At 41.5% G+C, this 22414-nt stretch overlaps 1 protein-coding gene across 3 annotated transcripts in view; it reads right to left on the reverse strand.

Annotated features, from left to right (window-relative positions):
• Positions 1–22414, reverse strand: part of LOC119975757 (cholinesterase-like) — a 44274-nt gene that overhangs the window by 7999 nt on the left and 13861 nt on the right. For 2 of the 3 annotated variants that reach the window (XM_038815578.1, XM_038815580.1), the window contains 3 exons: positions 15919–17462; positions 14634–14800; positions 6644–7697 (listed from right to left, as the gene is read on the reverse strand). In XM_038815578.1, coding sequence (XP_038671506.1) covers positions 7576–7697; positions 14634–14800; positions 15919–17462 — 1833 coding nt within the window. In that variant the 3' untranslated portion in view covers positions 6644–7575. Of the gene's footprint in view, positions 1–6643; positions 7698–14633; positions 14801–15918; positions 17463–22414 lie in introns of those variants that run through there. The other variant, XM_038815579.1, reaches the window with a different exon arrangement.

Raw genomic sequence — 22414 nt, forward strand, 5'->3', positions numbered from 1 at the left:
GGTCCTTGCAAAGCATTTAACTCTGTTTGAAGTGGTTGATGTTTATAAACGTTGCAGTTAGAGCACTTCATAGTTACTCAAGCATGAAGAAAGATGAACGCGTGTGTGGGAGCCGAGTAAGGAAAATTAAAGAATAGCTTGCAGCTCAAGGATCTGAGGGGGTTTAAACACAGCTGCCTGGTTTTCTCTTTCCAGGAACTAACACATGGTGCTTCCTGTGTCTGAGCCAGCAGGTGTATTAGGAGGAAACTCTATTGTTCTTACTGGCCTCATCAATGACAGACTGGACTTAAGTCACAGCACTGGAAAATATGGTATTGGCCATCTGGGAGGTGCACTTCTGCTCAACAGATTGCAAAACCACAATCAGATCCTTGGAAGGAAAATAAATTCAGAATAAATTCACAATAATGACCCTATCGAGAAATTCAAAATCTCCTGAGGAACTGTTCCTCAGTTATGACCGGAAATCTGATTCTCTATCACTATACCTTATGTTAGGAATATTGCCTCATGTGAACTCTGTGTTCATTCCCTCTATCCTGTGGACAGGCAGGAGGCTGAAGAGAAGGCAGTTACTGCGCCTGCTAGTGTCTCTCCTGTTAGTATTGCTCCTTTTGATCCTCCATCAGACATCCAAGGTAGAGCTACATAAGCTGCTCCCATGCAGTAATGTACAGCAGATTAAATGTCAAAAATGACCAAGTCAGCAGAAATAACTTCCAAAGTTTGGGAATCAGCTGCAAAGGGGTAAAAATACACAGTCCTGTGAGCAAAGGTCTTTCACTTAGGAAAGAAGCAACTGATCCAGATCATTATTTAAAAGCTTCCCATTAAATTAATTTCACAACCCCCGTGAATCCCTGCTGTGTTTTTGCCTTGGAGAACAAAGTGGCAGATGACTACTGCTACAGTGGATTTATCGGAGATCCTCAATGGGACAGCATGAGGAGATGGACTGAGATGCCGGGTGCATAAGCTGGCCTGCTGGACAACGTCCAGTCACTGTCAAGCAGTATGACAGAGTCTAACTCCCAACTTAGCAGAGGGGATAACCCAGGCCTCTCCAATTGCTGTTGTGTTGCAGACCCAGAAGCATTGGTTTAGGGGCTGGTTTAACTCACTGGGCTAAATCGCTGGCTTTTAAAGCAGACCAAGCAGGCCAGCAGTACGGTTCGATTCCCGTACCAGCCTCCCCGGACAGGCGCCGGAATGTGGCGACTAGGGGCTTTTCACAGTAACTTCATTGAAGCCTACTCGTGACAATAAGCAATTTTCATTTTCATTGCAACTGCTGTCGCCATACCTGTTGCAGCACTTCTTCTGGCACTGGTCACCTCCCCTCTTTCACCCTTTTGAGGATGAAGCAACACTCTGGCAAATACAGGAAATCCCCCAAACACCTCCAAAAACAAAGGTGTATTTCCAAACACTGTGCAATAGAAATGGTTCCAAAAATTTGACATACCTGAATCACTATTCCTGGCCCTTTAAATGTTATTGAAGGGCCTATCTTGCAGATTTAGACTTCTTTTTTTCAATGACTACATAACATGCAGACACTGCCTGCACATTAGTAACCCAATCCGAGGCCCAGGCATTGCATTAGATGGTTGAACTGTGCGACAACAGGATAATGACAAATTTCTGTATTATGGCAAAGTACCTGCATTTGCATTATCCTTGTAGAATGCCACATAGGCGGCACAGGAAATGGCTAGGACAGGTTGCACCCCAGGGAAATAAAGGCAGGTGCCTATAGCTGAACTGAATTTTGGAACTCTTCAAAGTCCCAGAAAGACCAGGGAATACTGAACACATTGCATCAACATTGAAACCAACTTGCAAGGTACATGACACTTCTATTGTCATGTGTGCTACAAATGTAGCTTCAAATTGGAACAGTTTTGCTTAAGATTCAGAAAATTAAAAATTACAACTTAACTGGTTCTTCATGTCCTAAAATAATTATAATACAAAAATGTAATTGCTAACGCCTCAATTGCACATTCCTGCTGAGCTTCAGGGAATCTGGTCAGGAAATTACAGGTCTACAATGTCCAATATCTGGTCAATAGTAGACAGGAAAACAACCATTTTTGGGCAGTCAATTACTGCCTGACCAGTATATTCTATGGGTGCCACTCCTTTCTTGGAGCACTCAATTGGGTAATTCACACTAAAAATAAAGACTCACATCAGATGGTGCCTTTCAAAACCACAGAACAACACAAAGTACTCAAGAGCGAATGCAGTGCCTTTTGAAGAGTAGTCACTGTTCAGGTGTAGGAAATGGGGTAGCTAATTTGTACATAGCAAGTCCCCACAAATAGCTATGTGGTAATGATCAGATTGTCTGTTTCAGTGTTCTTGATTGACCTCTTTATTGCACTATCACATAATTGTAATTTTGTATTCACTTTGGAATTGTAAACATCTAATAACTGAATACCAAAGAGGCTGGTTATGTTACATTTAAAATAGGTTAAGAACTCTACTTTGTGTTATTAAAGGTCTTTACACATATACAAAAGCAAAATACTAAAGATGCTGGAAATTTGATACAAAAACACAATGTTGGAATCAACAAGTCTGGCAACATATATGGAGAGAGAAACAGAGTTATTGGATGGAATTCAATGCTGGCTTAGAGAGCAGGGAAAAAGGTGTTGGGAGTATTGACTAGTGTAGTCTCAAGTTTTAGATGTTTGGATGGAAGCAGAAAAGATCCCAGATGTGAGAAGAACTGGAATGTAATGCCAATGGCAAATGGCAGGAAGGTAATTTTAATGGTTTTGTCTGCAATGAATACTCATTAACCCACAACTTTTAAGCATTAAACTCCACATTAAATTAGTGGTGAATGGGAATCATGGGCCTTTACTTTCATGATTGGTTACAGCTGATGGTGAGCAGACAAGGCAGTCCTCGACTTGGAAGGCGAGTGATTTGGAACTGTCTGTCATGACTCGGATTTCTTTGAAAGAGAGGTGAGGAGGTGGAGAAACATTGTAGGGAAAGTTGAGCATGGCAGAAGGGAACTTTTTTATTAATGAGGGGAGCTACAGGGTCAGTGAGAGAAATTCAATTTTGACTGAGAAAAGGTCAAGGATCACTGAGGGAAGGTTGAGTGCCAATGAGGAAAGGTCGAGGGTTACTAGGGAAGATCAAGTGCAACTAAAGTGAAGTCGAGGGTCACTGAGGGAAGGGCAACAGAAAGAAGGTGGCATGCAATTCTGAGGTCAAGTTTAGTGCAAGCTCTGTCATGATCAGGGTGAGTGCCATTCGGCAAAAGAAGCAAGGTGTTTGGTAGAGGTAAGGTCTCCAATGTAGGGAAATAATAATAATCTTTATTATTGTCACAAGTAGGTTTACATTTACACTGCAATTAAGTTACTGTGAAAATCCCAAAGTCGCCACATTCCGGCGACTGTCAAGTACACTGAAGGAGAATTCAGAATGCCCAAATGACCGAACAGCACGTCTTTCGGGACGTGTGGAGGAAACCGGAGTACCCGGAGCAAACCCACGCAGACACGGGGAGAACGTGCAGACTCCGCACAGACAGTGACCGAAGCCAAGAATCGAACCTGGGACCCTGGCGCTGTGAAGCAACAGTGTTAACCACTGTGCTACCATGCTGCCCAACACGAAACGATAAGTCTGTTTCTCTCTCCACTGATACTATCACATCTGCTGAGTATTTCCACTATTTTTTTTTAACCTCAAACAAATACATGTTGCTTGAGAAGTAAGTTAAATGTAAATGCAACGGTCCTGAAATTGCACGTGTGGTTTATTGGCCTAACAATGCATGGCCTGTTTAACTGAAATGTCTTCCCCTAATATTAGAATAGGAAGGCATGGATTGAAAGTTATTTCAAGAAATTATATACCATATTTCTGGAGCTGTCTGTATCTTTTGCCTCTTATAGCAAATTTTTAAAATATCCTCCACTAGTATTTTTAATTTTAAGCCTATGTCTAGTTGCTATTCGCTTAGTCACAGAATATTTTATTGATATGGAGGTGGGTGCTGAAATTTGCTCATGCAAAAGCAACTTACTCTTTTGAAAGGCCTGCTATAAATATATCATTACTCACAAATTTGATGAGATCTGTGATATGAACAGCATTTCATGGAAAAACATACAATTAATGGAGATTTATTCTCTTTCTTAAAATACAAGATGCTTTCCTGAATTTCATATATCGCTTGATATCAAGTGCAGCACAATAGCTGAGCATTCTAATAAATACAAAATATAGTGGTGAGAAGTAGTCCTTCAGCAAGAAATAAACTGCAAAGCAATTTAAAATTTGTTACTGTGGAAATTTGAACTGCCGCAAAACAAGCTAGCAGTCTTGCATTTAGAAGTTTATAGCTCCATAACCTTCAGACTCATTAGTTAATATATGGAAGATATCTCCTTTCAAACATAAAGCAGCATTAATTTGTTATATTGAATCCAATGGTGCTTACCATTAGTAAGATTTGCCAGACATCCCAACGATACTTTGTGAAATAAGTTTCTAAAATACAATGTGATGAAGTAACAGCAAACGATTCAGGATGCCTGGGACCCAAGTTTGTTGATTTGCTTTTTATTTTAATCCAATTTTTCCTTTTGGGGAGTAGTGATGCAGTGCTGGAACAATTAACACGCTGATTATCAATCTACTGAACCTATAATCAGTGCTCCTTCTGTGACCAACAAGGCCTAAACAGCAACATGAAAGTGAATAGAGTTGGCATCTCCTTAACCGATCAGATGGGAAAATTGAGAAATTAACAGCTTAAGAACTGAGTAAGAAGTAAAAATAGAATGGTTGAATTCAATGTCAAGTCAGACACATAAATTGAAATAGAGGGAAAGATTGGATAATGAAAAAGAGAGATAGAAAGAAAAAGTAAAATAAATCACTTTAAATTTCACATTTTCACAATATCCAGCAGTTGTTAAAACCTGAAGGAATGACACATCACACTTATATTAGCGCCTTTTCATCAGAGAAGTTCATTGACAGTAATTAACAATTAGCCAAATGCTAAAAGAGTGTCTGACTGCTGATACAGAGTTAATGAATTATACTGGCTCCAAGAAAAACTCCTTGTGTCACGTTAGAGCAACTCTAATTTTTTGTATCAAATTTAGTTTGCAAATCTCATTAAAAGCAGCAAGTGAACTCCCCCTCAATGCTTTCCAGCGGTGAGCTATTCACATTTAACTATTTATATCTTCCGCTGTCTGAAGTACTTACTTGTGCATTTTATAGTGAACGCTATCTGTCTCACCATTATTTTGACAGTAAATTATCATTTTGAATTATATTACTTACTCTAACTGTTTTAGATTAAATTATTTTATGAAAAGAATAGGTATACAAACAGGTCAGGTTTGGGTGAAAGTGATTTGGGTCAGAGGGGTTGACTCCCAATAGGTCAGAATTGAGGAGAGTTTGTGCAGGGGGTTGGGATTGAAAGTACGATCAACAGCGCCGCTCCCGATGGCCCTGGGGAAATACTCAGGGAGTCCGGTAATAATAGCTTCATTGAGAATTTGGAGGCAGTTTCGCCAACAATTTGGGTTGGGGGCAGGGTCAAGGAAAATGCTGATTCGGGGGAACCACAGATTTGAGCCAGGGAAGTGGGATGGAAACTTTCGGAAATGGGAGGAGAAGGGGATTAAGACACTAAAAGATTTGTTTCTCAGGGATCGGTTTGAAGGAGCTGGAAGCGAAGTATGGGCTGGAGCAGGGGGAAACGTTTAGATACATGCAGGTTCGAGATTTTGCCAGAAAGGAGATACAGAGCTTCACGGTGGAGCTGGCCTCCAGATTGCTGGAGGAGGTGCTGACGACAGGGGGACTGGTGAAGGTGGTAGTGTTGGCGGTTTACAGAGCTATTTTGGAAGAGGAGAAGACACCACTGGAAGGGATCAAAGCAAAGTGCGAGGAAGAATTAGGAGAGGATATGGAGGAGGGGTTCTGGTGTGAGGAGCTCCGGAGAGTGAATGCCTCCACCTTGTGCGCGAGGTTGGGGGCTAATACAGCTGAAGGTGGTATACAGAGCACACTTCACGAGGGCGAAGATGAGCCGATTCTTTGAAGGAGTAGAAGATGTGTGTGAACGTTGCGGGGGAGGGGTCCCGCTAATCACTTTCATATGTTTGGTCCTGTCCAAAGCTAGAGGATTACTGGAAGGAGGTTTTCAGGGTAATTTCTAAAGTGGTGCATGCAAAACTGGACCCAGGCCCCTGGGAGGCCATATTCATGGTGTCAGGGGTTGGAAACGGGTGCAGAGGCAGATGTTGTAGCCTTCGCTTCGTTAATCGCCCGAAGGCAGGTCCTGAGAGGTTGGAGAGCAACCTCTCCACCTTGTGCCCTGGCGCGGCGGGGGGGCCTGTTGGAATTCTTGACTCTTGAGAATGTTAAGTTTGAACTGAGGGGAAGGATGGAGGGGTTCTACAATTCATGGACATTATTCATTATGCACTCTCAAGAACTGGATAACATCGAACATTAGTTGGGGGATGGTGGGAGGGGGGGGTGTGTGTGTTAATATTGACTATGGGAGATTCCTGATTCCTTTTTGTCATTTGTTTATGTGACAATGCGGGCTAATGTCTGGGGTTTGGTGGGAGGATGGGATCGTTGTTATTGATATGGGGATTGACATATTTGTTACTGATTATTGTTTATTGTTAGTGGGTGTAAATTTAGGAGAAAATTTGAAAAAGGAGAATAAAATATTTTTTTTAAAACAGATTAGGGTAAACAGTCATACAGCACTGTGCTGTACATCAGCTGGAAATACAGATATGAGGTTGCAGATTCTAGCTGAGAAGTAATTGTAAGTGAAATGGAAACCAGGAAGCAGGGTGTGAAGGAAGAATGGAAGGCAAAGGATGAGGACAGATGGACTGAGAAAATAGTGAGAGAAAAAAAACAAAGTGTTGGACAAAATATAAGAGGGTGCAATCTTCACAAAAGGAAACAAAGTCCCCTACTGAGCGCGTTTAGCCACGTGTTTATTGGCACTCAGTGCCGAGAAACACATGGCTATTCAACGCGACTTGCTTTGAATAAGGGGCCTGACCGGGAAACGCGCAGCCGAGGTGGCACATATCCCCGTTATTTACAATGGGGAGTTCTGCCTGATGCAGCGAGAGATCGGGATGTTAGTTTTAAATGGCATCCTGATCTCCGTCCTCCCTCCCAGCCTGAACACCTAAATGAGTTGGATTTCGCGAGCCAAGTACATCCCGGCTTTCACCGGCCACTTTGCACCATGGTGAGATGCTTTTCCGGCACAGTGTGGCCAGAGGATCGTGCCTACAATCTTTGCAGTGATCCTGGAAGTGATAGCTGGGCACTTGGACGTGATGCAACTTATACATGTGGATATATTAGCTGCCATACAGATACTGAATGACATGTTTTGCACTTGGGAGTTAATAATTTAAGACTAATTTACCACTGAAGATCCCAAGCATTTTGGACAAATAGAGTCTTTTCTGCATGTCACATAGTATGAAACTGTACAAGTGACTTTGCAGAGATAAACCATGTTGCTTAAACATTTGTACAATTATCTTTTCTGCTGCTGTAATCATTGAATTTACTTTTCCAGTCTAACATATAAGAGTTCCAACGATCCAATTCCTTCTTCCACAGTTCTGATTCAGTGATGTGCCCTGGGAAAAAAAAAGCAATTCATAATTCATCCTTTTCAATGACTGTTGAGAATAATTAACTTAATTTAAAATACAGTATTCATCTTGAATAGAGCTTTATAATCAATGTTCAAAATATTACAACACTGAACAAAATTATAAAGGTTTAACAGCAAAAGATATTAAAGCAGGGTTATTGTCACAAGCTGTACTGTGTTCATTTTTATGTCTACTGCATTTTCCACTGGTGTTGGCATGTAAAGCTCTATGTGCTAATTTTGTTTCTGAACATAATAGCAAAGAAATATGCCACTGGATTAGGGAATGTCTCCTTTTTTGGTTGGGCCAAATGGCTTGCATAAATATCTCTTGCTTGAAGTTGATACTACTGCACACCAAGTAGTGCACAAGATTCCTCGCACATTTCTCATTATTCTAAAAATGGAAATAAAGCCACAAAGACAAAAACAAAGCAAAACAAATATTAGCCTTATTTGCTTCACTATTTATCCTAAATTCATACACCAATTCAAAAACAGCCAAAAGCACAGAGCTAAATGTAGCTGTATTAAACAGTAGAAGTGAGCTGATCTGTACAAAGATGTAGCAGGGGTGAATGAACTATTAGTGAATGAACTTTTCAGGATATACCAAAACAGAAACAGCACAGAAGGTGACGAAAGGCAAAAAAATGACTTTGCTCATGGCCTGTGGCACCCAGACCTATAATGTACTAAGAAGCTTGGCTTACCCTGATGTGCCTAATTCCAAATCATTTAATGATCTTGTGGAATTAGTTAGAGGTCATTATCACTCGAAACCCTATATCGTCCTTCAGTGGTAAAAGTTCTATTCAATGGGGTGAATCCCAGGTGAATTTGTTTCGGTTTTAATGGCTGGCTTGAGGAAGTTGACGGACTATTGTGATTTTGGGTCATCCTTGAATGATATATTACGCGACAGGGTGGTATGTGGGGTGAATATCATGGCTATTCAAAATAAGTTGTTGGTGGAAAGGACAATGGAAGTAGCTTTTTCCATGGAGGGGGCTGCGAAAAGCACCCAGGAATTGCAAAACATACCTGGGAGCAAGGTCCAGCAGTTGGAGCAAGGGGCCACAAGTAGCAGCACCAGGACCGAAGTTCACAGCGCAGATAGGGGAAGATTTACTCAGAGAGCGACCTGGGCAGTAGCTGTCACCTTGATCGGATGTCAAATTTCAATGAATGTTTTTGTTGCGGAGGAAGCCGTGCCCCAAACAGGTGCAGGTTCCAAAAAGCCGAGTGTTTCAGATGCTGTTTAAGAGGTCACTTGAGGCATAGATGCAGAGACAAACTGAGCCTGCACAGCACAGGAAGGGGGGGGGGGGGGGGGGGGGAACTGGCAGCTGTTCACAGTATGGAGTCAACTGAGCGGAACATAAACCACATAGAAGTGGGCTGGGTGGCTCCAATAACCATTGTGCTACTTGTCAACAAACTAATTTGTCTTGCGGTGATGGAAGTCCTTTAGAGATGGAAGTAGAAGTAGACATTGGGGCTTCAGTGACCATTATAAGGGAAACAAGTTTATCATTATTTGCCAGATGGGGTCCAGCCATTGCATGCTTGTTAAAGAAACACCAGAAATGGTTTTGGGAAGCATCCCGGGAGGAGGCCTTCAGTCAAGTAAAGCAGAGTCTTCAGTCCACTAGTTTACTGATTCATTATGACCCTCAAAAAGAGTTTGCCCTCGCCTGCGACACGTCTCCATATGGAATTGGTGCCGTTCCTTCTCATTGATTACCCAATGGAACCGACAGGCCCATCGCTTATATATCCCAAACCTTCTCCGAAGCAGAGAAAGGGTACTTTCAAATTGAAAAGGAGGCATGGCAGTCGTGTTCAGCATTAAGAAATTCTACCAATATGTCTATGGACGGCATTTCAGGTGGGTGACGGATCACAATTCTTCGGATTATTCAAGGAGGATAAGGCAGTTCCCCCCATTGCCTCTGCCCGAATATAAGGCTGGGCATTGCTACTGTCAGCCTATGAAAATACCTTGGAGCATTGGCCTGGATCCCAGATATGTCACACCGATGCCTTGAGCAGTCTCTCGTTGCCCGTAAGCTCTCCGTCCTTACTGGTCCCTGAGGAAGTTGTGATGACTTTAAACTTCCTGGAGACATTATCAGTGCCCGCAAGACCAATCCGTTTGTGGGCATAAAAATATCCTTTCCAATCAAGAAGTAGAGATGCCGGCATTGGACTGGGGTGGGCACAGTAAGAAGTCTTACAACATCAGGTTAAAGTCCAACAGGTTTGTTCTGAATCACTATCTTTCAGAGCGCAGCTGCTTCCTCAGGTGAATGGAGAGGTGGATTCCAGAAACACAACTATAGACAAAGTCAGTGATGCAAGACGATATTTTGAATGCGAGTCTTTGCAGCTACTTAAATCTTTACAGGTGCGACTGGGGAGAGAGATAATCAAGGTTAAAGAGGTGTGAATTGTCTCAAGCCAGGACAGTTGGTAGGATTTCACAAGCCCAGGCCAGATGGTGGTTGGGGGGCGGGAGGGGGGAGTGGGGCGGGGTGGGGGGGGTGGTGGTGAGTGTAGTGAAATAATATGAATCCAAGGTCTCGGTTGAGGCAGGCCGTAGTCATATGTGCGGAACTCGGCTAGCAGTTTCTGCTTGGCGATTCTGCGTTGTCGCGCGTCCTGAAGGCCGCCTTGGTTGGAGAATGCTTAACCGAAGATCAGTGGCTGAATGCCCTAGATGCTGAAGTATTCCCCGACTGGAAGGGAACATTCCTGCCTAGTGATTGTTGCGTGATGTCCGTTCATTTGTTGTCGCAGCGTCTGCACGGTGTTGCCAATTCGCACCGGAGACGCCAATAATGTTGCTCTTTCTAACTGGATACTGATATGACAGTTATTAATGACGATATTGCTTTTCAGAGTCGCCAGGTATCAAATGATACCACCACAAGGTTTTACCAGATAGATTAAAGACCAACCAGTTAGATATTTCGATTTCAATGATAATTGATTTACACACAAGAATTACTTTGGCATGCAACATAAAAACATTACAAGCTAAATTGCAGCAAACATCAGGGATCACCAATGCCTCAGAAAACCTGGAGGTTATGTGACACCCAGCCTATCAGGGTAATGCGCTCATGGTTTCTGAGGGTCTTTAAAAGCTGCAGAACAGAGCCAGTCTGGGAGAAGAGTTGGAGCCGTTTGCTGGTCTTGTAACGTTCCTTTATAGTTTCTATAAACAGTTTTTGCCTCCAAATAAATTTTCTGTTGCTCTTATCCACTGATGGTCGCCTAGAGTTCCTGTTACCACATGTTTGTTGAGAACCCAAAAGCGCAACAAACTTCCTGGTCAGCAGAGTGAACAAGTCAGTGGGGAATATCATATTAAATTGACAAAACTGGTAGCTTTAATGGGATGGTTGAAAGAGAGAAGCGGGTACTATATTAAATATGATTGCAATAATTGAGCAAGTTGACAAGTGCATTGTTTTCGGATTTAACCAAACTGAGACGGTGAGACATAGGCCGATACCACTGCAACCCTGACGGAAAATGGGTTGTAGTTCATCATATGCACGCTGCAGACTCACAGATGAAGCCCACTTTTTGCCAGCCTTTAAACTCTGCACCTGCAATACTAGTGGAGGTGTCCAAACAGTGGAAAGGAGCTAATTGGTTGAAAAATGGGAAGTTAGCATATTAGTTGGCCTAATTTCAAAAACATTCCAAAGTTTCATGATAATTAGGAATAAAAATAACTTGGATGGATCCTAATTAGTTGGCATGCATTTAATAAAATCTACAATACTAATTACACTCACAATCTTGAATGTGGTGTATTAATTTCTTAAGTAATTTGTCCTTGATTCATGAAAATACCTGAAGACAGGTTGACCATCCCTTATCGGAAATTCAGAAAAATTCCAAAATCCGTTGTCGATGTGACGTCATGATTAGGAAATCCCGCAAGGCTCCTGGGCAATGTGTAGCTCCCAACACGTGTCGCACATGCGCAGTTCCTGACATTCCGCACATGCGCAGTTCCCAAAGTGTGTCGCATATGGGCCTTTCCCAACAGGCGCCGCACATCCGCAGTTCCCAATGCGCGCCGCACATACACAGCTCCCAACAGGCGCCGCACATGCGCAGTTCCCAACATTCCACACATGCGCAGTTCCCAACACTCACCGCACATGGGCCTTTTCCCAACGGGCACCGCACATCCGCAGTTGCCAACATTCCGCACATGCGCAGTTTCCAATGCGCTCCGCACATGCGCAGTATATTCCAAAATCCGAAAAATTCCAAAATCCAATACACACTCAGCCCCAAGTATTTCAGATAATTTTCAAACTGTATAGAAATATTATCAATTACTTTAAAAAAAATAAATTTAGAGTACCCAATTCTTTTTTTTTCCAATTAAGGGGCAATTTAGCGTGGCCAATCCACTTACCTTTCACTTATTTGGGTTGCGGAGGCGAGTCCCATGCAGACAAAGGAAGAATGTGCAAACTCCACACAGACAGTGACCCGAGGCCGGAATCGAACCCGGTACTCGGCGACGTGAGGCAGCAGTGCTAACCACTGCGCCATCGTGCTGACATTATCAATTACTTATTAATGGAAATAAAATAGTTTATCTTCGTCCATATTTTTAATTCATACAATATGTTCAATTTTATGGCATCCACTGATGTGTTAAATTCTCAGTCTGCAGAAATTGTAACATTTAAGGTTCAAGATGCTCCAATGCTAGTTACATAGTAACAAGGGTTGGACCCTTTGCCAGTGTTTTTATAAGTTTCCAGATTATTCAAGGGTCAGTGGACAGCTATCTTGAGGCAGTCAGTTTGAGGCAGTAGGCCAGCCAACAGGTATCACAAACCCAAAATGGACTGAAACAGGTCAGAGTTGAATTAAATTAAAGAGCTGCAGGGAGCGGACTATAAATAAAGAGGGCGGTTGGGCAAAGGTACCTTTTGGCGCAGTGGTGTTCTGCTTGCCACAGCCATACATCTTGTGCTTGTAAGCTAGTGTTTGAGTGTACACAGGATTACAGGGAGAAGGAATCTTAGAAGGCTAGACTGAAATCGTGTGAGGTAGGCCATTGTTAAAGCCATACATGTGGGTGCAACCTTTGGAGAGAATACCGAAGAGAGATCTTCAAAACTAAACTGGGAATAATTCATGAGACAAAGGTTCAACTGAAATGTTTGACTTGGTGTTTACTGATGCTGGTGTGGGATCTTGAGAAATCCATGGATTTTGTCTTGTGTGCATATGTCATTTACTCTGTAGTGTGCTCTAGAACATAGAACGATACAGCGCAGTACAGGCCCTTCGGCCCTCGATGTTGCACCGATATGGAAAAAACTAAAGGCCATCTAACCTACACTATGCCCTTATCATCCATATGCTTATCCAATAAACTTTTAAATGCCCTCAATGTTGGCGAGTTCCTCTGTTTGAACAGTTTGTCTGTTAACTCACATGTACCTCATACCTACCCTGAATGTGGAGTATAAGATGCATACTGTAAATTGTTTTATCTTTCTGAACGTACAGTAAACTTTGTTTTTGTTTGTTCAAAACTGGTGGAATCTTATGGCCTTATTCCAAAAGCAGATAGAACATAGAACATAGAAAAATACAGTCCTACACTAAGAACAAATTAATCTACACCCCATCATTCTACCGTAATCCATTTACCTATCCAATAGCTGTCTTGAATCCAAAACTTTTTTTTTACTTTAAACAAGATGTCCCTAACCGGATTCTCCCCCGTGTCCTCGTGTCTGGTCAAGGATCATAACAATAATTATGAATTAAATATCTAATCTTATTGAGCACAATATTTCAAACTTTTATTTAGCTTTTGTTGCATTTACTTCTCAGAATCATAGAATCCCTCTAGTGCAGGAGGCCATTTGGCCTTGGAGTCTGCACCAGCCCTCTGAAAGCGCACCCCAACCAGGCTTCCGTCCTATCTCTGCAACCCCACCTAACAGGCACAACCCTGGGCACTAAGGGGCAATTTAGCATAGCCAATCCACCTAACCAGTACACCTTTGGACTGTGGGAGGAAACCGGAGCACCCGGAGGAAACCCATGCAGGCATGAGGAGAAGGTAGTAACTCTACACAGACAGTCACTCGAGGCAGGAATTGAACTCGGGTCACTGGCGCTGTGAGACAGCAATGCTAACCACTGTCCAAAACCTTCATATTGAATCTCTAATTGTGTTTCAATGGAGTAAAATTAATAGGCATATACATTTATGGTGTTCTATGGTATTGAACTAGAACAAAGAACAAATAAAAGTACAGCACAGGAACAGGCCCTTTGGCCCTCCAAGCCTGCGCCGACCATGCTGCCCGTCTAAACTAAAATCTTCTAGACTTCCGGGGTCCGTATCCCTCTATTCCCATTCTGTGGTCTATTCATGGGAAATCAAATAATTAGTATGCAATTATACATTGTACAGAAACACCAAGAAAAATATTTTTTTTATCAAAAATAGTGATTGACACTCCACTATCCACCTTTAACATTCATTCCCTCCACCCTGCACAGTAGCAGTAATGCTTAATGTAGACACAGTTCCCTACAACAATCCATCAAGGCTCCGCAATACCTTCCAAACTTGCAAATTCTATTATCTAGGAGGATAAGGGAAGAAAACATATGAGAACCCCATAACCTACAAGTTCCTCTCCAAGTTCCACACACAATTCTGACTTACAATGACATTGCTATGTCTTCACTGTCACCGGGTCAAAATCCTGGAACTCCCTCTTTAACAGTGCAATAGGTATTCCAACGCCCAATGGACCCAATGTGATTGCAGTAACTCAAGAAGAAAATATCCCACGAAAGAATAATTTAATACATTATCAATATATGTTTTGGAATATGTCTTTCATACCTGTCCTTAGAAGGAGTTTGGGAAGAAACTGATTCCAGAAGGCACATTTCTGAGCACGATGTTTCATAGAAATTCCTGGTGTGTTTGCGTTTAAAGTTATATACTTTTGTTCCGACGGTGTGTAATTAGGCCACTGCATTCCGCGAAGTTCGGGTTCATTTGGGTTACTTTGAAATAACAGGAGGAAAAAAAATAATTAAATCCACCTGCTACAAAAAAGGCAGGAACATAATATGAAAAATGCATCTCTGAACAACTACAATTCTTTAACTAGAACTCGTTAAGTGCCTAAATATCAGTGAAAGGTAGGATAATGATTTTGCTGATATTTTAGAAAGCCTGGTGTCAAATGCTTTAACCCCTGTAGAGTTGTCAGTGAGTTGATTTGTGAACTCAGCCGATCGGTTTATCATAGATATCATAGAATTTGCAGTGCAGAAGGAGGCCATTCGGCCCATCGAGTCTGCACCGGCTCTTAGAAAGAGCACCCTACCCAAGGTCAACACCTCCACCGTATCCCCATAACCCAGTAACCCCACCCAACACTAAGGGCAATTTTGGACACTAAGGGCAATTTATCATGGCCAATCCACCTAACTTGCACATCTTTGGACTGTGGGAGGAAACCGGAGCACCCGGAGGAAACCCACGCACACACGGGGAGGATGTGCAGACTCCACACAGACAGTGACCCAAGCATGAATCGAACCTGGGACCCTGGAGCTGTGAAGCAATTGTGCTATCCACAAGGCTACCGTGCTGCCTTGGTTTATGATCCACTTGCGTGTCACGATTGATCTGGTTTCATGTGCATTGCAACAATATCGACCTTTAATTCTGTGCTCTGAAGTCTTACTTACATATATCCATTACATTATGGCAGAAAGTATGGTATTTTCACTACAAAGTGAATTCCCTCACAGCCCTAACCAGGAATGCCAACTGGCAAAGGCAGTAAGGTCATCAGAAAATAAGGGAAAAAAGAAGCGGATGTGGGGCCGAGAGGCAGCACATGAATGAGAAACATCCTGGTGGGTGACCAGAGGTAATGGTGCAGGGATGGGAAGATAGGTTATTGATGGATGGTTATTCTCTATTGATGATAAGAATGGAACAAGGTGGTTGCAGTTCCACCCACTCCGGTTATGTTCTCTGTTACAAATTGGTACTGAAATAATCATTAAAGCACAATGCATAAAGTAAGACAGCCAATGTAACAATTAAAGCAGCATTGTAGTTACACATGTAGTAATGTGCATACAGCTCATGTAAACTGATGACTTACCCTGTTTTTGCAAAATTTGCCCAGTAGTGCATCATGTTTCTGCTGAGTGTTTTCTCTGCCATATTGTAATTGGACCCTTCTTTAAGAGGAATTCCAAACACAAATTCAATCTCATAGCCATGCATAACTCCCATCCACGGAGGCCATGCTGCATTAGATGCGTGCTGGTCAAACAAATAAGCGTAGGCAGTATTTCCACGTCCAGCAAACTTAGCAGTAAAATCCAGCAGTGGACATACAAAATTGCAGTCTCCAGCCACATTAACCAAAGCATCACGATTCTTTGTTGTATTATTCTCATCAGTCCAATCTGTATATTCGAAAACAACAGCTTCTAGGCCCATGTCATCAGTTTCAGGAATAGATATCCTTACACCCTTAAGGAATTGTTCACGTGTAATGAGACTGGCTGTATCTTTGCTGAAGCCAGGAGCTTCATACAGCAAAAAGTAGCTCCCTTCATCTTTGTTCACACCTACCAAGATTGGGAGTTGTTTAAACGTACCCATCTGAATTAATTTTTCAGGCAGGGCAGTGAGGAAATCCCCATCAACTACAGGTAAAAAGACACACCCAGACAAAATGTTATTCGTCAAGATTCCCAGACTCTTCTCTACTATTTCTTGGGGCTGCTTACCACGAAGACAATTCATTAGCTTTGCTTCATTTCCGGAAGGACATTCAAGGTTGCTGGCCAAAATTGCAGCCCTACGTTTTGCCTCAGTAGCTTTTAAAACAACCCAGCGAGCATTGGCAGAACCACTTTGCAATATGGCTCTCGTAAACAAAGCATGGCTTGCAGGTGAAAGAATATGCAGGTGCACTGAAGCTGCTCCAGCACTCTCTCCAAACAATGTCACACTTCTGGGATTCCCTCCAAATGCTACTATATTATCCTGAACCCATTTAAGTGCTAAACGTTGGTCAAATAAACCCATATTCCCAGGAACATCATGGCTACCAGGCCAAGCAAAGAAACCTAAAGCACCTAACCTGTAATTCATAGAAACTACAATTACATTTTCAACGTGAGCTAGATATCTTCCATCATAAACTGCTAGGGAAGCGGTACCCGAAACAAAGCCCCCACCAAAAATCCATACCATAACATCTGCTGCTCTTGGTCTTGGCGATGGAACCCACACATTAAGATACAGACAATCCTCACTAAGTTGTGAGTTAGGATTCCACATTTCCTCCCAGGAGGAAACAGGGGAAGAGCTGTCTACATACTGATAACATGTATTTGGATTTGTGTTTGCATTCAACAGACCAGACCAGGGTCTTTTAGGTACTGGTTTCTTAAATCGAAGTCCAGCAATGGGAGGTTCTGCATATGGTATACCCAAGAAGGCAGTGACTGAACCTGAAAGGACGTTTAATGGAGTTCCTTTTACTTTTCCTTGACTAGTTGTGATTACCAGCTCTTCTTCGCTTGGTAAACTGCTGAGAAGCTCCAGAGTCAGAAGAAACCACAGCAGTATTATGTGGAATATTACAAAGCTTGGTTGCCTTTTGAGTCTCATCATTGATTGTATGCAGGCCTAAAAAGTGAAAATGAAAAGGTCACATTCATCTTATTGTTAAAAAGGATCTAAAATATAAATTCTATTGCTCTGAATATACTTTTAAAATTATTTAATTATTGCTTTATGTTAATAATGCACTATGTACAAATCTTAGTTCCAGAGGAACCCACTGTGCAGCGGGTAACAGATCAACTTGGCAACAAATCTGATCATTTGTACACAGGACTCGAGTAGTTTTAATGAAATAGATAGAATATCAATACCATCAATACAATGGTGGGGCAGGACAAAATGCAACTTTAGAGGGTGATGATGCAAACAAGTAAACTTTCTGTTAACATAATATGCCAACACAAAGTACATAACTTTTACTTTTTTTCACTGGTATATTGGCAAGGCTGCATTATTGACCCATCTCTAATTGTTTTGAGATGGCCCAATGGCATGCATTTAGCATCCGTCACTGTGATATATACACGTTAACTAATAATAATGTTAATGGTATGGTAATTATATTGTTAGGATACACAGATGAAGGGTATTGCTGAATTAAGTACCTTCAGCAACAAAGGCAGGCAGATGGCATAGTGGTATTGTCACTGGACTAATAATCCAGAGACCCAGGGTGATGCTCTGAAGGAACCTGGATTTGAATCCCACCATGGCAGATGGTGAAATTAGAATTTTTTTAAAAATTGAAAATTGCTGCTTGGCCTTTTGGCTACGATCAAATGTAGGATCAAGCTAAAGATCAGGTGTAACGTCTGTTCTTGTCAGCTTGGATCCATTGTGTTTCTTTGGTGGAGACCATGAATTAGTTTTTGGAGCAAGAAAGGAGATGGATTAGGGGTTTGCCTTGTCAACTCTGCTTTGTAACTCTGAGAAAGGAATAAAATTTAAAATTGGGGTTGCTGGACGCTGGCTGTGTAGGAGGAGAGCTATGAGGCTGAAAAATAACCTTCTCAACAAAGAAAAACTGTTGTTACTTGGTTTCCACTTCATCAACCAGTTTGGATCGTATTAACAGTAAATGCCACTGAATTGTAACTCTTTACAATTGTATATGTTCAATTTTCCACAGAAACAATTTATTTGGTTAGCTCGTGTCAGACAGCACATCAACAGGACTGAAAATTTCCAAATCCAGTTATCGGTATTTAGAGATCTTAAAATGTTCGCTGTGCACGCACTCTCCACGGGAAATGCTCCATTTAACAAATCCCAAAGTGTTTAGACATAGATCAGCACAGACTAAGGATTAAGGACCTCAGGTGTGTACACGATACTGCTAAAGATTAGCCGGCTAGAAATATGCAGCGATACCATTTTTGTTTCTTTCCCTACTAAGGCTTCCCTCTCATTGAGGCACTCATTTGCAAGATTATCTGGAGCTTAGTGGGAAGAGTCCCAGCTCCCAGTGGCAAGTCTACTTGCATTATTAAAGATACCCATGATACAGTGGTTAGTGCTGCTGCCTCACAGTGCCAGGGACCCGAATTCAATTCCGACCTTTGACAACTGTGTGGAGTTTGGATGTTTTTCCCCGTGTCTGCATGAGTTTCCTCCGGATGTGTAGGACAGGTCTATTAGCCATGCTAAATTGGCTGATCGTGTCCAAAGGTGTTCGTGAGGTTACGGGTTTGCGAGGGATTGAGTCTATGTAGGGAGCTTTTTCGGAGGGTCGTGCAGGCTCAATGGGCCGAATGGCCTATCAGCACTGTAGGGATTCTATGCCCTCCTTTCAATTTGGGAAATGAAAAGCAACACAGCAAAAACTGAATAAGTCCAATGTAACAAGTTGATAAAAACTTGGAAGTCCCTATTTGCCAAGCTTCTTTTGGAAAACTAGAAATTATTCAGACTCCTGCTATTTAGCGGATTCTACTTGGCCTGAACATGCCTTGGTCAAATAGTAGACCTACATGTTTAGGTAGTCTGTCCCAGAGGGCAATGATTCCATCCAAAAAGACTAACTGTTTACCTCAGCACCTTGTACAGATAAATCATCCCTTTCCATCTCTCACAACCTATCCAATACTCTGACCATTTTAAAAAAGCTCAATCATTTTCCACAAAGCTTGTATTTTTCTAATTATACAAAACTTGTGGAACTCAATTTTAAATGCCTCCTAGCCCCCACAAAACAAAGTAGCAAATGGCCGAGATTAAGTTATCAATATCAAGCAATTAAACCCAAACCCTTTCTACTCATTTAAAATTTAACACGAACAAATCATGTCATCAAATAGCTTTAAAAGGTAGGAGGTATATTTTCACATATTTTAAATGTTGTGCCCAGATGACATCATAATCTCTGCAATTTAAATTTAACAATAAGTGAAGCAGAGGTCTAATCTGTGGAATTTCCAACAGCAAATTGGCGGTGGGATATGCTGACTTGCCAAGTTCAGAAGATCAGCTCCAATCTCAGGTTTCACAGGAAAGCCTTCAGCGCCACTCAGCCCTTCCATGTATATTGTGATATTATTTACAAGGAGCTAGGAACTAATTATTACATGAATGTATATCCTGGGGTGCCATATGCACTGTCGTATTGCAGTCATGTGCCCAGTAACAATATGTTGCTTATCAGTTCACTAATCACACGGAGATAGAAAGAAATACACTCAATGATGTTCCAGCATCATAAGTCTACAGTGTTATTATTACTAACTTATGGGAATCAAAAGATATAACATGGTGGCGTCAGTTGTCTATGGGAGAAACCCAAATATTTTGAACAAATTTAATGATGAATTTTATTTAACAATCAACCTGAATATGTGACAGAGAGTGAATTGTATGAAAATAAAATCACTGCAGCAGCAATAAAGATACATTTCTAGCCCATGATATTCTGGGAGACTGATGATGTTGAAGAGTCATTTGAGTCATTTAAACAAAAGTGCAGTGAAACATTTAGTAGCTTTCTAAAAGGCACTAGGAAAGAGAAAATGTTCAACTCCATCCATTTGTGGGCAAGAGAGACAGAGTTACATTTGTTTAATAGCTGGGATCTGAGAAAAGCTAACATCAGAATCCCAGCCAAAGTCAAAATATCAGATCTACCGAGATGAATTTCAACTTCTGAGGCAGGAATCAGATGAGCCTGCTAACAATTTCAAAACAAGATTTAAAATGCAGCCAGAAAATGGAAATTCAAGGTAACAGATTAAATTCTGCTAGATAAGGTCATTTGGGGCTCTGCAAAGTTGAAAAGTAATTGATTGGAAAGGACAAGCTCACAATATTGCAGGCTGTCGACACTGCCAAAGTACATGAGGCCATGAGCAGACAGATGAAAATGCTGACTACCCAAAATTTGAGTTCAATCAAGAGGAAGTTAGCAGGGTTATTGCAGTGAAATGGCAACATAATTGAGTGAGCATCAGACAGAAAGTTTGCAAGAACGTTTGAAGACAATATGAGTTCACAGACAGAAGAAAATGTCCCACACACAGATCAAATTGCAGACCTTGTGGAATGTCCGATCACTAAGAAATGTAGAACAAAGAAAGGTGGTGTTGAACATGTTATCAGAGACGAACAACAGGACAAATGAAAAGTAAAAACAACCAAAACATCCATAGTCTGGAAGATGATGATTAATTTTAGAATGAAATAGATGTAGGAACCATCCAACTCCATGAAATGGCTGGAAGCGACAGTTTACACAGAAAAGAAATTCATACTATCAGACAAATCAGGAAGAAGGTGATTAATAAACCTACAACCATAAATCTGAAGCTTGATACCTAAGTAATAAGTAAAATCGCTCTGCTGATGATCTTTCATGGTCACAGTTTGAGGGGCAACTGAGACTCAATTAAAAGGAACAATCCAAAACAGAGGGACACTTGAAGGAAAATATGTTAACTGTATGTTTAAAGCACTGAAACAGATAGCCCTGCTAATCTGGGATTGAGCAATTGTGGAGATAACAACTCATCCCAACAAACCATCAGATGAAGTAGGTGATACTGAAGGTTGAATGTGATACACACTTTGAAAAGCAAGAAAGATCAGGTACAAATGTACCCAGAGGGTTGAATGTTTTGAAGATTTTTTGAGTATCACATCACTGTTGGCCCACCAAAGAAACCAATGATTCATCCCCCATGTAAAGTACTAGCAGAAATAAAAATAAAACTAGAGAGTTCCATGAAATGAAAAACGTCGAGTACCACTGGTCTAAGTCATACGAAAGGAGTTTCAGCAAACTAAAAGTAGTAGTATGCAAGGAGACAAATCTGTCACATTACAACAGAAAAAATATCTGTTGCTCTGAAAATAGATGCTTCTACAAAAGGACTGGGAGTATCTCTAGTACAAGAGAGAAAACAATAACATTCACATGCAAAGCTCTAACATCAGCAAAATATAAGACAACCTGGCCAAGCAAAATGCTCCCTCCAGTGACCAGGAGGAAGTCAGGCATCAACAGGTGGGAGGTGGTCAACACTTCAACAAGCATGCTAAATCCTTGGGAAAACTCAGCAGATCAGGCAGCATGTATAGAGAGAAACAGAGCCAAGCCTTTGAGTCCAATATGACTCTACTTATGAGTGATAATGGATTCGAAACACTGACACCATTTTTCTTCCCATAGATGCTGCCAGACCAGCTGAGGTTTTCCAGCATGTTTTGTTTTTATTTCAGATCTCCAGCATCTGTAGTATTTTGATTTTATGCTCGACCGCTGTCTGAGTTGTAAAAAGACAAATTGTATATGCACAGGATTTACTCATGAAACCTTGAATCTAGCAAACATTATTGGTACAATTGAGACTCCAAGGTCACACATCAGTGAGATAGAAACCGATAAGCAAATAGGAAGAATCAGAGATTTAACCTCCACCTAAACTGGAGAAGCAGAAAAGATCACCACCAACACCAGCAACATCACTCATTAGTGAGGTAACATCAACTGCATTACTAACAAGCAGCATAATATCAATAATGTTACC

Source organism: Scyliorhinus canicula, chromosome 13 (genome assembly GCF_902713615.1).
Source record: "Scyliorhinus canicula chromosome 13, sScyCan1.1, whole genome shotgun sequence".
Taxonomy (NCBI): Eukaryota; Metazoa; Chordata; class Chondrichthyes; order Carcharhiniformes; family Scyliorhinidae; genus Scyliorhinus; species Scyliorhinus canicula.